This window comes from Chaetura pelagica, unplaced genomic scaffold, assembly GCF_000747805.2.
Source record: "Chaetura pelagica isolate M959 unplaced genomic scaffold, ChaPel_1.0 scaffold82, whole genome shotgun sequence".
Taxonomy (NCBI): Eukaryota; Metazoa; Chordata; class Aves; order Apodiformes; family Apodidae; genus Chaetura; species Chaetura pelagica.
Window position 1 is genome coordinate 6,364,983 of NW_009952990.1, and position 12,668 is coordinate 6,377,650.

The window sequence follows — 12,668 nt, forward strand, 5'->3', positions numbered from 1 at the left end:
CCTGCTGAATCTTAACGGGTGGGCCTGTGCTCCAACCACTGTGTTGGGAAGGCATTCTTAATGTGCATAATGATTTGTAGTAAGAAATTGAATAAGATCTCTACTGTGAAACTGATCGAATATGTAACATAATCTGGGGACAAGACTTTGAGAAAAAAAATCAAGTGCTGAGACTGTTTGTAGGATGTGCAGTTACAGCAGGGATTCACATTAAAGCAGGTTGAAGTTACTTTTTGTTTTGTTTTTTTACAAGTGTAGTCTTTTTCATTTTTGTTGGTAATTAATGTAATTAAATTCTGGACCATGATAACTTAATGTAGGGGTTTTTTTAATACTACAATCTACAGTGAAAGTTTTTCTTGTTGATAGGAGAAACAGTTGTCTCATCTTCAGGTTTTACTTTGCAAGAAGTACTGATGTTTTGTGCTGCTTGAAGTGTGTGTACCTTCAGTGGCTGGTAGCTCTGATTGCTCCTTTGTTAGTATTCAAGGAATTGTGTTTAAGTAGTCACAGTCCTTAGCTCTGAACTATTGCAGAAACTTTGACTTTTTTAAGAGTACAAGAACATGGTTGAATTGCCTATTTCAGTCTGGAAACAGAAATTGGTTAGTACTCGTCGTGACAGTTAAAAGCATCTGCATACTAAAACAATGGACAACAGCTTGCAGGGAAAGAACATCCAACTCATCAGGTATTTTTCTTACAAGGTGCACTATATTCATAAAAGTTGCATTTTGTGAGCTGTAGTGTCACTTGCTGAATGTTGGACCTTTACTAAAGGCAAGTGAATAGTGTTTTCAGAAATAGCATTGTTGGACCATGTGTATTTCTGATTAAAATGCTGCTGTAAAAAAAATAAAATTAACCTTTGAGGAAACTACTAATCAACCTGTTGGCAAGGATAGAATTGAAGTGGAGGTAATCCATAAGTGACCACTTCATGTATGAAATGGCTGTGATTATTAATAATTACTTCCTGTATCTGTCCAATTCATAGTCAGTTGACTTTGCTTTTGCTTTGTAAACAAATGTCTGAACAACATTTTCCTAAGCAAAGAAGTCCTGGATATTTGGTGTAGAATATTAATAGAAAATTTAAACTTTTTACCTACCCTATATTTAGCAGGCTGCACAAAGCATTTATATGACTCTCTCGTATAGAAGCTTATAAGAACTTTTAACTGTTACCCACCTTGATGTCTAAGCAGTTTAGTTTGCAGCTGAAGTATCTGCTTAGGGATACAGGTGCTTTTTTCCCCAGTTCTGACTTGATTATACATTTTATATATATTGCAGTTTGGTACATGCAGTGACTCTGAAAAGAAAACTGAGGAGTATGATACCCAGGTAAGTGGGAATCCCATAACTTCTGATCTATAAAGTCTATGTCTGTAGCCTGCTGGTTGACTTGTTTCATCCTTTTTATTGGTACAAGTGTATATTCCATTTTCTTAAAGTTGTCAAGTGGATGAATAGATAGTGAAGATTGTTTCTGTTAATTTATGAAAAGAAACAGTGAAAAAATTGTTTTGTTAGCTACATCTGGTTGAAATGTTTCTCTGAGAAGCAGTATTGCAAGTGGCTTATCTGAAGAGAAATATCTTAGAGTCTTCATTCAAAAACTGGAAAATTGATCTTTGCACTTTTTATACTGGAGGGAGCATTCATGTGCTTCCTGATTTCTGAAAGAAGTTGAACATAGGTGGCAATGTTGGTGATAAGCAGAGAGCTACTTTCAGACTCTGATCTTCATGCTGCCCTCTTGTTGCTTCTGCTTCAAGGTCCTTTGTGGTCTGAACTGAGCATTGGAATCTTCACCACCACCTCTAAAACTGGAAGCATACTGGAAATAATAGTAGATATTTAGGAATAAGAAAAGATTTTCAGGAAAAACAAATGTGGATGTCTTCTAGTTAATGCCATGAAGAGTCTGCTGTATACAAAATGGGAACTAACAAAATCTTTTCATTGTCTGTTAGGCAATGAAATACTTGTCCTATTTGCTCTATCCATTGTGTATTGGAGGTGCAGCTTACTCCTTGCTGAATGTCAAATACAAAAGGTACTGTAAATCTGTAAATATTTCTATACAGAATTGAAACATCCCCCATTTTTTCTATCTAAATCAATTGGAGATGATGGGTTATAGAAATCAGTTATTTTAGTTTGCTTGATTCATAAGCCAGGATTTGGAAACTTCCTTGTTTGACCTATCAAAACTGAAGAGTCTACCTTTTTACAGGCTGTTGTATTTTTCAAATAACCTGATATTAATGAAGTGTAGATTTCGGTAGCTTGCATGCACAAATAAGCTGTCAATCAGAAAAGGAGGAAGAAGGCTGCCATTGATGTTCAGAGAAGTGATAAGGTGACAAGACAGATGAGAGGAAATCAGTGGCTGAACCTGAGAGAAGCAAAAACTATCCCAAAATTATTAGCTCTGACCAAGAGGTTCTTCAGTTCCTAAGTATGATACCTAGGATAGCAAGCACACACAAGTGTTTTTAAAAATGGACTGTGTATTCCCTCAGAGTCGTGGACTTACTGCAACATATTGATACTTCAGCAAGAGCTGAAGTCCCAGTATTTCATGAAAAGGTGAATTTTTTTACCACTTTCACTCAAAATAGTATAGGCAGTTCATTCTGTATTGGAGGGATGTACGCAGGTGTGCAGCCTGTTGTAGACTGTTGTAGAAAAAAAGCTGCAAATGCAAAATATGCAAAATAAAATATGTAGACATATTTTATTTATAGTCTTTAGGCCCAGAAGGGATGGGAGGGAGAGCAAGCAGTAGTTTAAAATAACATCAGAAAGAAACTACTTGCACTAGTACTAGAAACTGGGGCAATTTCTGGGCTGTTAGAAAAAACATTTTTTTTCCAAAAGTTCTTGTCTTGATAAGGAGCTAACAAATATGCAGCATTTAAAACTTCTGCTTTTCTCACCAAATTCTTGAATTCATTCAGTATTGCAAAATACTATATGCCAGGTGTTCTATGACCTGTAGCTTATGAAAGTGAAAGCAATTCATATAATAGAGTTTTCATCATTGTTAAATCTGTTTGTAAGGAAATGTTGCGGAACAAGTGGTCTTAAGAGTGGATTATCCTTTAATCTTGTAGGCATTATCTGATGCATTTTTTTAGATGCTTGTGGATTAGTGAAGTACCGCTACGGCTATAACATTGCTATTAACCTGTCACTAACAGAGCATTGCAAGTTTTATTTTAAATTATGGTACCCAAGCCTCACAGATATTAACTGTTCTTACTGTTACAAGCAGAAGTATGGAAGTTAACCGCTATCTGTAGCAGGACTGTTACTTTGCTAACATTGGGGTCCATTGGACATCTGTGAAGGATTGTTAGATGTAAGGAGGGAAAAATGTAGCTTCCTTGTATTTACTTTTTTTATAAGTACCTACTATAGTGGTTTGCATTGAATGGTATTTCCTGATTGACGTTCGAGTCTTTTGAGTGCCATATGAAGTGTCTCTTTAGTATTTAGAATACAGTGTTACCTTTGCAAGCCTTAATACAATCAGGGTTCAGTGCACAGTATTATCTGATGTCAGCTTGGGTGCAGAAGTCTTAGCGAAAAAGTATATAAGCAGTTGATTAAGCTCTCCAAACTTGTTCTATGGACTGATAAGCATCCTTTGGTTAAAATACCTTCTCAGGAGCCCTTTCAAATTGAAGGAAGATGCAACATTTTTAGTTCTTGTGTAAAGTAATTGACAACATCACTATTTCTTGGAGTAGTTAACATATACTCACGTAGAGGATGTATTACAGGTATATGTTTTTGGCTGAGGTGGTAAAATAACCGGGCTGTCTTCTTCATTTGTAGCTGGTACTCCTGGTTGATTAACAGTTTTGTCAATGGTGAGTCCCTCAATACATTTTAATTTTTTTTCTATTCATATTTCTTCAAATGGAGACCAAGACTCAAAAATAGAAAGTTAACTGCTCTCAGCTGGGTCAGTGTAATACAGAGCAATAACTTGACTCCATAATTATTAGTGATTGAGAAAGGGAGAAGAATCAACCCAAAGTGAAACAAAAGGATTAGATGCATCTTCTCTGTTGAGGAAAAGAGTGTAAATCTCTGTGAAAGCATAGTTGTGTGATGTACCTCTATTGTGTATTTGTCTAAGTTTTCCATCTTTTGTCTTCAGGAGTGTATGCTTTTGGTTTCCTGTTTATGCTGCCCCAGCTATTTGTAAACTACAAGGTAAGATTGAAAAGTGATAAAAGGCCACTCTTCTAGTCTCTTCTTCCACACTTTATTACAAATTGGTGTTTTTCTTTCTAGATGAAATCTGTTGCACACTTACCATGGAAGGCTTTCACATACAAAGTAAGTAAAGCTCTAATTTAAAGATTGGTGCAGTCATTTTGGAAGTAATTTTATGTAAGAAGCAGCTTAGTAACATTAGCTTAAGGCTGGCAGGGCTTTTTTTGTTAAGGAACTAAACTTGCTTGCAACTGTCCTTAAAAAAAAAAACCCAAAAAAAACCCACCATTTGTTTCCATTTTTCCTAAGGATCCTTATACTGAGAATACTTGCCTCCCAGTTTTGATGGTAATACTGCTTTTTGTACTGTTATCTGTCTTGCGTGGGTGCAAATGTTGGTCCTGCGCATAAATTAATCAGTCTTGATTTAATGCATTATTTTAGGAAGAGAGAAATTATATTAATAAGGATAGTTCTCAAGAAACAGATCGGACCACTAAAAGACCTTACTTTGGCAGGTTCTGGGAGCTACCAGAGACTGAAGTAATGTATGCAATGTTCTGTGCTGGGGTGATAATTCTGAGCTTCTGGGCAGTGTAGTGACAGATGTGTGGTGGGTTGTTACATGGGCTGAAGGGAAGAAAGGCTGCACATGGTGTCCCCACTGCCCTTGTAGGAAGTAATTGATGCTGTAGCAAAAGGTTAACACCAGACCTTGGAGGAGGAGAATGTGAGTTTATTTTCAAACAAAATCAACTAACACTTTGATACCTGCATATCCACAAGCACCCAGTATGCCCAAGTGGTTTCTCTAGTATTCAAGCACCAAGATGAGTGTACCCAAGTATCCCTCTCAGGTTTCCTTGCACTGATACGGGGGACAAGGGACACCCACTGTCCAAAAAAAACCCACCATTTGTTTCCATTTTTCCTAAGGATCCTTATACTGAGAATACTTGCCTCCCAGTTTTGATGGTAATACTGCTTTTTGTACTGTTATCTGTCTTGCGTGGGTGCAAATGTTGGTCCTGCGCATAAATTAATCAGTCTTGATTTAATGCATTATTTTAGGAAGAGAGAAATTATATTAATAAGGATAGTTCTCAAGAAACAGATCGGACCACTAAAAGACCTTACTTTGGCAGGTTCTGGGAGCTACCAGAGACTGAAGTAATGTATGCAATGTTCTGTGCTGGGGTGATAATTCTGAGCTTCTGGGCAGTGTAGTGACAGATGTGTGGTGGGTTGTTACATGGGCTGAAGGGAAGAAAGGCTGCACATGGTGTCCCCACTGCCCTTGTAGGAAGTAATTGATGCTGTAGCAAAAGGTTAACACCAGACCTTGGAGGAGGAGAATGTGAGTTTATTTTCAAACAAAATCAACTAACACTTTGATACCTGCATATCCACAAGCACCCAGTATGCCCAAGTGGTTTCTCTAGTATTCAAGCACCAAGATGAGTGTACCCAAGTATCCCTCTCAGGTTTCCTTGCACTGATACGGGGGACAAGGGACACCCACTGTTGAGTTCCTGTATCTCTTGTGATCTTACTTAGTCAGTGACTACATGCTAGTTTTGTTCTTGGGTTTTGACTCCATCTTTTTGCACTTCTGTGAGTCTTTAGTATTTTTGTACTGTTGGTTTCCTCATCATTGTGTCCTAGAAACTGTAGGTGGATGTGCTGGGATCAGCAAGACGTTGATGCCATCCACATGTGCCCTTTTTTCTTCTTCTTCCACTCCTGAATGTTTTAATTTATTCTTCCTTTGTACTAATGTATTACAGTTTTCCAGAACATCGGTGCTTTCAAAGAAATAGTGTTAAAAACTGTTCAAGACATGGTCTCCAATTCCAAACAGATTATCTGGGACAAACTAAAATCTTAAAATTTGAAGTGCCTTTTATAACTTTCTGTAAGCCTACAGCAGTAGCCCAGCTTTCTGCTGCCTTAATATTTTTAAGGAATCAGGAGGCATCTAGGAAAACAGAATGAAATATAGCTGATAGCAGAATAGCAACTGAAAAGAATTTGATAGAAACATTTAGTGTTTCAGACATCTATTGTCAGGGAAATCAGCATGTTTCTTAATAGAGGGGAATAAAAGGTGTATTAGTAAAGTAATTTTACTCTGTAAACAAAATATAATAACTGAGCAGAGACATCAGTTAAACAGACAAGGAGATTGTCCAAGCAAGTAACCTTTAGAGCAGTAGAATTCTCTTGCTGAGTAGCCTTTTGTTGCAGAGCATTTTATGGTTCCTGTTAAGATGCCAGAGGCTACCCACAGCAAAGGCTTGTGTGCTTGTAGAAAGAAGGATATGATATTTTCAATTCTGTTTAACTTACTGGGATTTGGAGAGGGTAATTTACTTCCTCCTAGTGCATATTTAAGCTTGCTTGCTCTCTTACACACTTCAAAGAGTAGAAAGAATAGTCGGAGGTCTCATCTGTGACTGTTGTTTTAGAGAGCTTCGGTTTTTCCTTAATTTGTCTTCTTTACTGTTTTGGAATAGCTCAGCAAAAATGAAGATCAGTCTGACTATTCAGGTTCTGTAGTCTATGTTTATGCTCTTTATGGTTTTATGGGGAGTACCTTCAAGTGAGGTAGTCTCAAAAGAAAGCTAGCTTCACTAAATACTGTTAGATGGGCTGCCTTGATGCATTCTATTTCAGTGGCTTATGAGGACTGCACAAGTGCCTGAAGGATGGAACAAGTAGCTTTTTCTTCCTTTCATTGCTGTAGGATCACTCACCTGGGTGTTGACTTGGAAAGGACACTTTTCCACCTTGCCAAGTATTTTTTGTTCCATTGCAAACATTGCACAGGCTGGAGACATACCATCCATATTCTTGCCATGCTTCAGATTGATGGATTTGTTTTGACTTGCGAGAAAGAGGTTTTCTGTTGTAACTAATCAGAACTCTCTCCTGTCAAACACCTTCCTCTTCTGCTGTTGCTTTGTTTCATCATATAAACATTGGTTTGTTTTGAAGACTGACTCTTTCTGTGCTTCGAGAATATATCAGTTCTTTCCTTCTTATCGCATGGTATACAGCCTGCTAGTATTGAAAGGAGAAGCCGTGTCACTGACTCAGTTTGTTAATCCAACAGTGAATATTCTTTGCTGGATTTGTTTCCTGCTGTTTTTAGTGAGTTGAAACAGTTCATTGCACCATATGATGAAGAGTTGGTTTCTAGTCACAGAATCAGAATTGCTAGAGCTGGAAGGGACCTCTAAAGATCATCTAGTCCAATTCTTCCATTGAAGTAGGATAACCTAGAGCACTTTACACAGGATGGTATCCAATCATGTTTTGAATATCCCCAGAGATGGAGACTCCACAGCCTCCCCGGGCAGCCTGTTCCAGTGCTCTGTCACCTTCACTGTAAAGTTTTTCTTCATATTTAAATGGAACGTCTTATGTTCCAACTTGTACCTGTTGTGCTTTGCTCTGACACTGGGAGCTACTGAGAAGAGCCTGTCTCCATCTTCCTTGCACTCACCCTTTAGATACTTGTATACATTGATAAGGTCTCCCCTCAGCCTTCTAATCTCCAGGCTAAAGAGTCCCAGCTCTCTCAGCCTTTCCTCATTAGAGAGATGCTCCAATCCCCCTGTCATCTTTGGCACCCTCCTCTGGACTCTCTCCAGTAGCTCCCTGTCTCTCTTGAACTGTGGAGCCCAGAACTGGATGCAGTATTCTAGCTGTGTCCTCACCAGGCCAGAGTAGAGGGGTGAATGACCTCTCTCAACCTACTGGCCACACTCTTCTTTATGCAACCCAGGATTCCATTGGCCTTCCTGGCAGCAAGGACACTGCTGGCTCATGGATAATTTACTGTTTGTCAGGACTCCAAGATCCTTCTCCTCAGAACTGCTTTCCAGTAGATCCACCCCTAACCTATATCGGTGCTTGAGGTTCTTTCTTCCCAGGTGTAGGACCCTACACTTGCTCTTACTGAACCTCATGAGGTTCTTTTCTGCCCAGCTCTCCAGCCTGTCTGAGTCACTCTGAATGGCAGCACAGGCCTCTGGAGTGTCAGCCACCCCTCCCAGTTTTGTGTCATCAGCAAGTTTGCTGAGGGTACACTCTGTCCCCTCATCCAAATCATTGATGAATATGTTGAATAAGACCGGACTATGTATTCATCCCTGGGGGACACCACTGGTTACTGGCCTCCAAGTTGACCCTGTTCTGTGGATCACCACCCTCTTGAGATCTGTCACACAGCCAGCTCTCAATCCACTTCACTGTCCACTCATCTGGCCCACTCTTCCTGAGTTTTCTAGTGAGGATGTTAGGGGAGACAGTATCAAAAGCCTTGCTGAAGTCAAGGTAGATAACATCCACTGTTCTCCCCTCATCTAGCGAACCAGTAATGACATCATGGAAGGCAATCAGTTTGGTCAAGCATGATTGATGATGTGAATCCATACTGACTTCTCCCAATGACATTCTTTGCTTTCATGTGTTTTGTGGTGACACCCAGAATTATTTTTTCTAACACCATCCCAGGACAGAGGTGAGACTAACCAGCTTGTAGTTCTCTGGGTCCTCCTTTTTGCACTTCTTGAAGACTGGAGTGCCATTAGCCCTCCTCCACTCCTCAGTCACATCTCCTGTTCTCTGTGACCTCAAAGATGATGGAGAGTGGCCCAGCAATAACATCTGCCAGCTCTCTCAGAACTTGTGGATGCATTCCATCAGGCCCCATGGATTCATGGATGTCCAGTTTGGCTAAGTGGCCTCTAACCTGGTCCTCCTCTACCAAGGGAAACTCTTCCTTTCTCCAGACCTTCTCTTTTGTCTCTGGGATTTATGAGGGCTAGCTTTTGCAGTGAAGACTGAAGCAGTCCTCCCTGTAGGATAGAGCCAGATCCAGAGGAGCTGCTGTTCTGTTTACGTTCTTTACCTTCTCTGACAAAATACTGTTGCCTTTGCATGCTTGGAGCCTGTTTGTGTTGTTTTCCCATCAGTTGTCTGGGAATTTGAACTTTCTCACTCAGGGAAAAGTAGTGAGAAAATATTTATTGCTTCAAAACCAGCATCTATAGTTTCCCTAGATGAGTGGAAATGGTATAGAAAATTGTGCCTTGAATAGGGGATGGATGATTCCTTCCAGGAGAGCACTGAAAATATTTTAAAATCTCTTCAAGGCTGTCAAGTTAATGTTCTTAAGAGCCATAAATTCACTAGTTTTTACATGAATTTCAAATTCCCACAGAAAATAAAAGCGAACTGACAATTTGAAAGTCTTAAATCCTTTACATAAGGAATTAATAAAAAGGTTTTTTCCAGTTTCTGTTGAAGATATCACTGAAATTGAATCCATGTTTTTCCCCTCACATGACAATATTCTCAACTGAAGTAGTCCTACGTCCTTTTTACTTGTAATTGTCATTGTGTGGTGTAGAGTAGACAGCATGGCCTTCATTAAAAGAAAGCACTTTAAAGCTTGCTTTGATTAGTTTTCAGCATAACCAAAGTCTTGTTATAAAAACAAAAGTAGTCTGTGTTCCTACTGAAAAATGTAGTTCTAGAAAGCCTGTTTCCTGTACCTTTGTGTGACAGATGACTTCCTTCCTTCACAACCAACTGAAGTATACTTTTCTTTTATTTGCAGGCATTCAACACCTTTATTGATGATATCTTTGCTTTTATCATCACTATGCCAACATCCCATAGGCTGGCGTGCTTTAGAGATGATGTTGTGTTCCTGGTCTATCTTTACCAAAGATGGTATGCTTTTCTTTAATATTCACAGGAGTTTTAACAGCCCTATAGATGGTTGCATTCTTACTGCTATAAAGATCTACAAAATAGTTTGGGATAGACTTCAAGCAGAAAATTTATACCATCGTAATATATAATATGGTCTGGATGATGGTAGTTGTGTATATGCTGAGTGAAGGAAATGAGCAGGGGACCCTGAAAAGGAGAACTCTATACAAATCAGAGGAGCAAAAGCACTTTCCCATAACTGACAGTATTCCTGGACCCTTTTTAGCATGCTAAGAGAGCATGGTAAGGAAATGCCTCTTCTCACAGCACTCGCAGAATGTTTTCATTTATCCCTTGTCCTTCCCCAAAACTGCAGTTGTCCTTTTTTGCAGGTAGTTTCACACTTGCAAGTTACAAAATAAATTAACCTGAAACATGAATACATGAAGTAAGGTGAAGGAGAGAGCATTTCTTAGGCCTGTATTCACAAACCCACTTAGGAGTTCTGGACTTCTAACCTTTGCTGAGGGGCTGCGTGCCTGCATGCCTGCATATGCTCAGTATCTGAGGTGTGTCTTCCAAGTTACTCTGCAAGGCACTAGCGTGGCATGTTTTCTGATGAGGGATTGCCCTGCTCTGCTCTCCCTTTCATCTGGTTTCCAAACATAGGTTATCTGGTTCTCATGTAAGTTGAGCATCTGGCAAGTTTGAGATTATTTAAGTAACTAAAATGAGATGAGGAAGAAGGATACATGCAGTAATCATTGAGATACTGCTTGCAAATGAAGATACAGAAAGTGTGGTCTTGTTCCCAAGAATATTTATCTATGGAACAAACAAGACTTTTTAGCCTCGCTCACATTACAGCAGAATATATGGATGTGTGTATCTAATCATTAATGCCAGAGGCAAACTTCAGGTTTAGGTTTATATAATCACACACAGATGTAGTAAAATATATCCCTTTCCAAGGTATTATTCTAGAAGTTAAGAGCTCAGCAACTTCTGATAGGGGCTGAACACTAGTTTCAGGTTTGAGAGGTATCCTGCATTGCTTTAGAGATACTCCAGCCATGCTTTAGGGAAGCTAAATGCATCTCTTAAGAGGCCCTGTTATGAAACAATTAAGTCTAAATGTGAAGCAACTGATGGATCCGTAGCTCATCTTTAAAACTGTTGTGGTTTTGCTACAATTAGGAATACACAATATTATGAGAAAGAAATTCACTTTTAATATTAAGTAGCACAGAACTGCTTAATTCCTCCATGTAGCAGACAATGCTGTAACTAATAATTTGGTCTTTTTCTGCCAGGCTTTATCCTGTGGATAAGAGCAGAGTGAATGAGTATGGAGAATCCTATGAAGAAAAGCAAAAAAAAAAAGCTCACAGAGAATAACCAGGAATTGCAGAATATTCTGACCCCTGGACTGCTACTGGCTTCGTGTATTATTTGGTCTTAAGGAAAGAAAAACTTATTTAATAAGAGTATTTTTAAAGCATATGACAGAACTACATGGACAATACATCTTCTATATTGCCAAAATCTAGTTTTGATATCCTCCTGTTTCAAGATCCTCTTTTGTCCTCACAAGGTCCACAGTCTGTCAGATGTCATTAAATAAACTACCTGCATTTAAACTTATCTTCGGTGAAAACCTGAGTATCCCAACTATCATAATTAATATCCAAATGTATGTTTTAAAGACAAGTCACTAACTGGAAGAGTGGTGCCCATACCACTAGGCTATGAAAAAACAGTGTGTTACAGCAGAATCAAGCATTCTTGCCAAACTGGAGGCTATAAAAAATACAATTTATAACATTGGATTATATGCTACTTACAAATAATTCATGTTTTATAATGGAGATGATGGAAATTCTAGAAATCAATATTGAAGTTGTAAGTTGTGGGCATTTAAGGTCATAGCTTAAAAAAAAAAAAAGTTGAAAATGGATGATGAGAGAGTGGATGTTGGGTTAAAATTCAAATTCTGCCATGTTCTTAGCCCACAACATGGCAGAGGGTTTCAGTTGTCTTAAACTGAGCAAAGTTGTAAAGAAACTGTAAGATTATTTCTTTCAGTATGTATCCAAGTTTATATGAATCCTTCTGCACTGTTGACAAACCTGATTTCTTGGCATACCAGGTATTCATGTAATGCAAATCACGGTTATGTGCTAGGAAGGTCTCTTAACACATCTTAAATGCATCGTGTGATACCCCAGTCACCTACTAGGCCAATTCTCTCATGCTTGAAAGTGAATAATTCCTTGGTCTCTTCCTTGTCCCTCCCTGCCCTGTTCTATTTATAAGACAAAACACATTGTTGGAGTTGAATGATTTTGCTCAAATATAGAAGTTCAACAGACTACCTAGATACAGAGAAAAAGAAAACAGCCCAGTGAAGAACAGGTATCTTCCTTTCACACCATTTAAAATTTATATTCCTTGGGAACAGTTCATTAAGGAGATATTTTGAACTGTTTCTTTCAAAGTAATAAAAATAATCAGGCTGAATTATAATGCCAAAATTTAAACTTTATGCCCACATCTAGAAACCATAGTTCTAGATTTTTCAAAGAAAGTTTCTTAGTAAGTGAAATACAGAGTGCATTCCTTTTAGCAGCAAATAAAATGCAATTACAGTTAAAATCCAAAAGGCAGAATTCTAGTTTCCAATTCTAGTTTTGCTTTGGTCA

At 38.6% G+C, this 12,668-nt stretch overlaps 1 protein-coding gene across 1 annotated transcript in view; it reads left to right on the forward strand.

Moving 5' to 3' along the window:
- CLPTM1L (CLPTM1-like) overlaps positions 1 to 11,794 on the forward strand; it is a 29,549-nt gene extending 17,755 nt beyond the window's left edge. Inside the window, exons 11-17 of the mRNA XM_009996528.1 lie at positions 1,297 to 1,347; positions 1,980 to 2,062; positions 3,853 to 3,887; positions 4,181 to 4,236; positions 4,318 to 4,362; positions 9,869 to 9,984; positions 11,280 to 11,794. Of these exons, the coding sequence (XP_009994830.1) occupies positions 1,297 to 1,347; positions 1,980 to 2,062; positions 3,853 to 3,887; positions 4,181 to 4,236; positions 4,318 to 4,362; positions 9,869 to 9,984; positions 11,280 to 11,364 (471 nt within the window). The 3' untranslated portion in view covers positions 11,365 to 11,794. The remainder of the gene's footprint in view (positions 1 to 1,296; positions 1,348 to 1,979; positions 2,063 to 3,852; positions 3,888 to 4,180; positions 4,237 to 4,317; positions 4,363 to 9,868; positions 9,985 to 11,279) is intronic.
- The last annotated feature ends 874 nt before the right edge of the window (positions 11,795 to 12,668 follow it).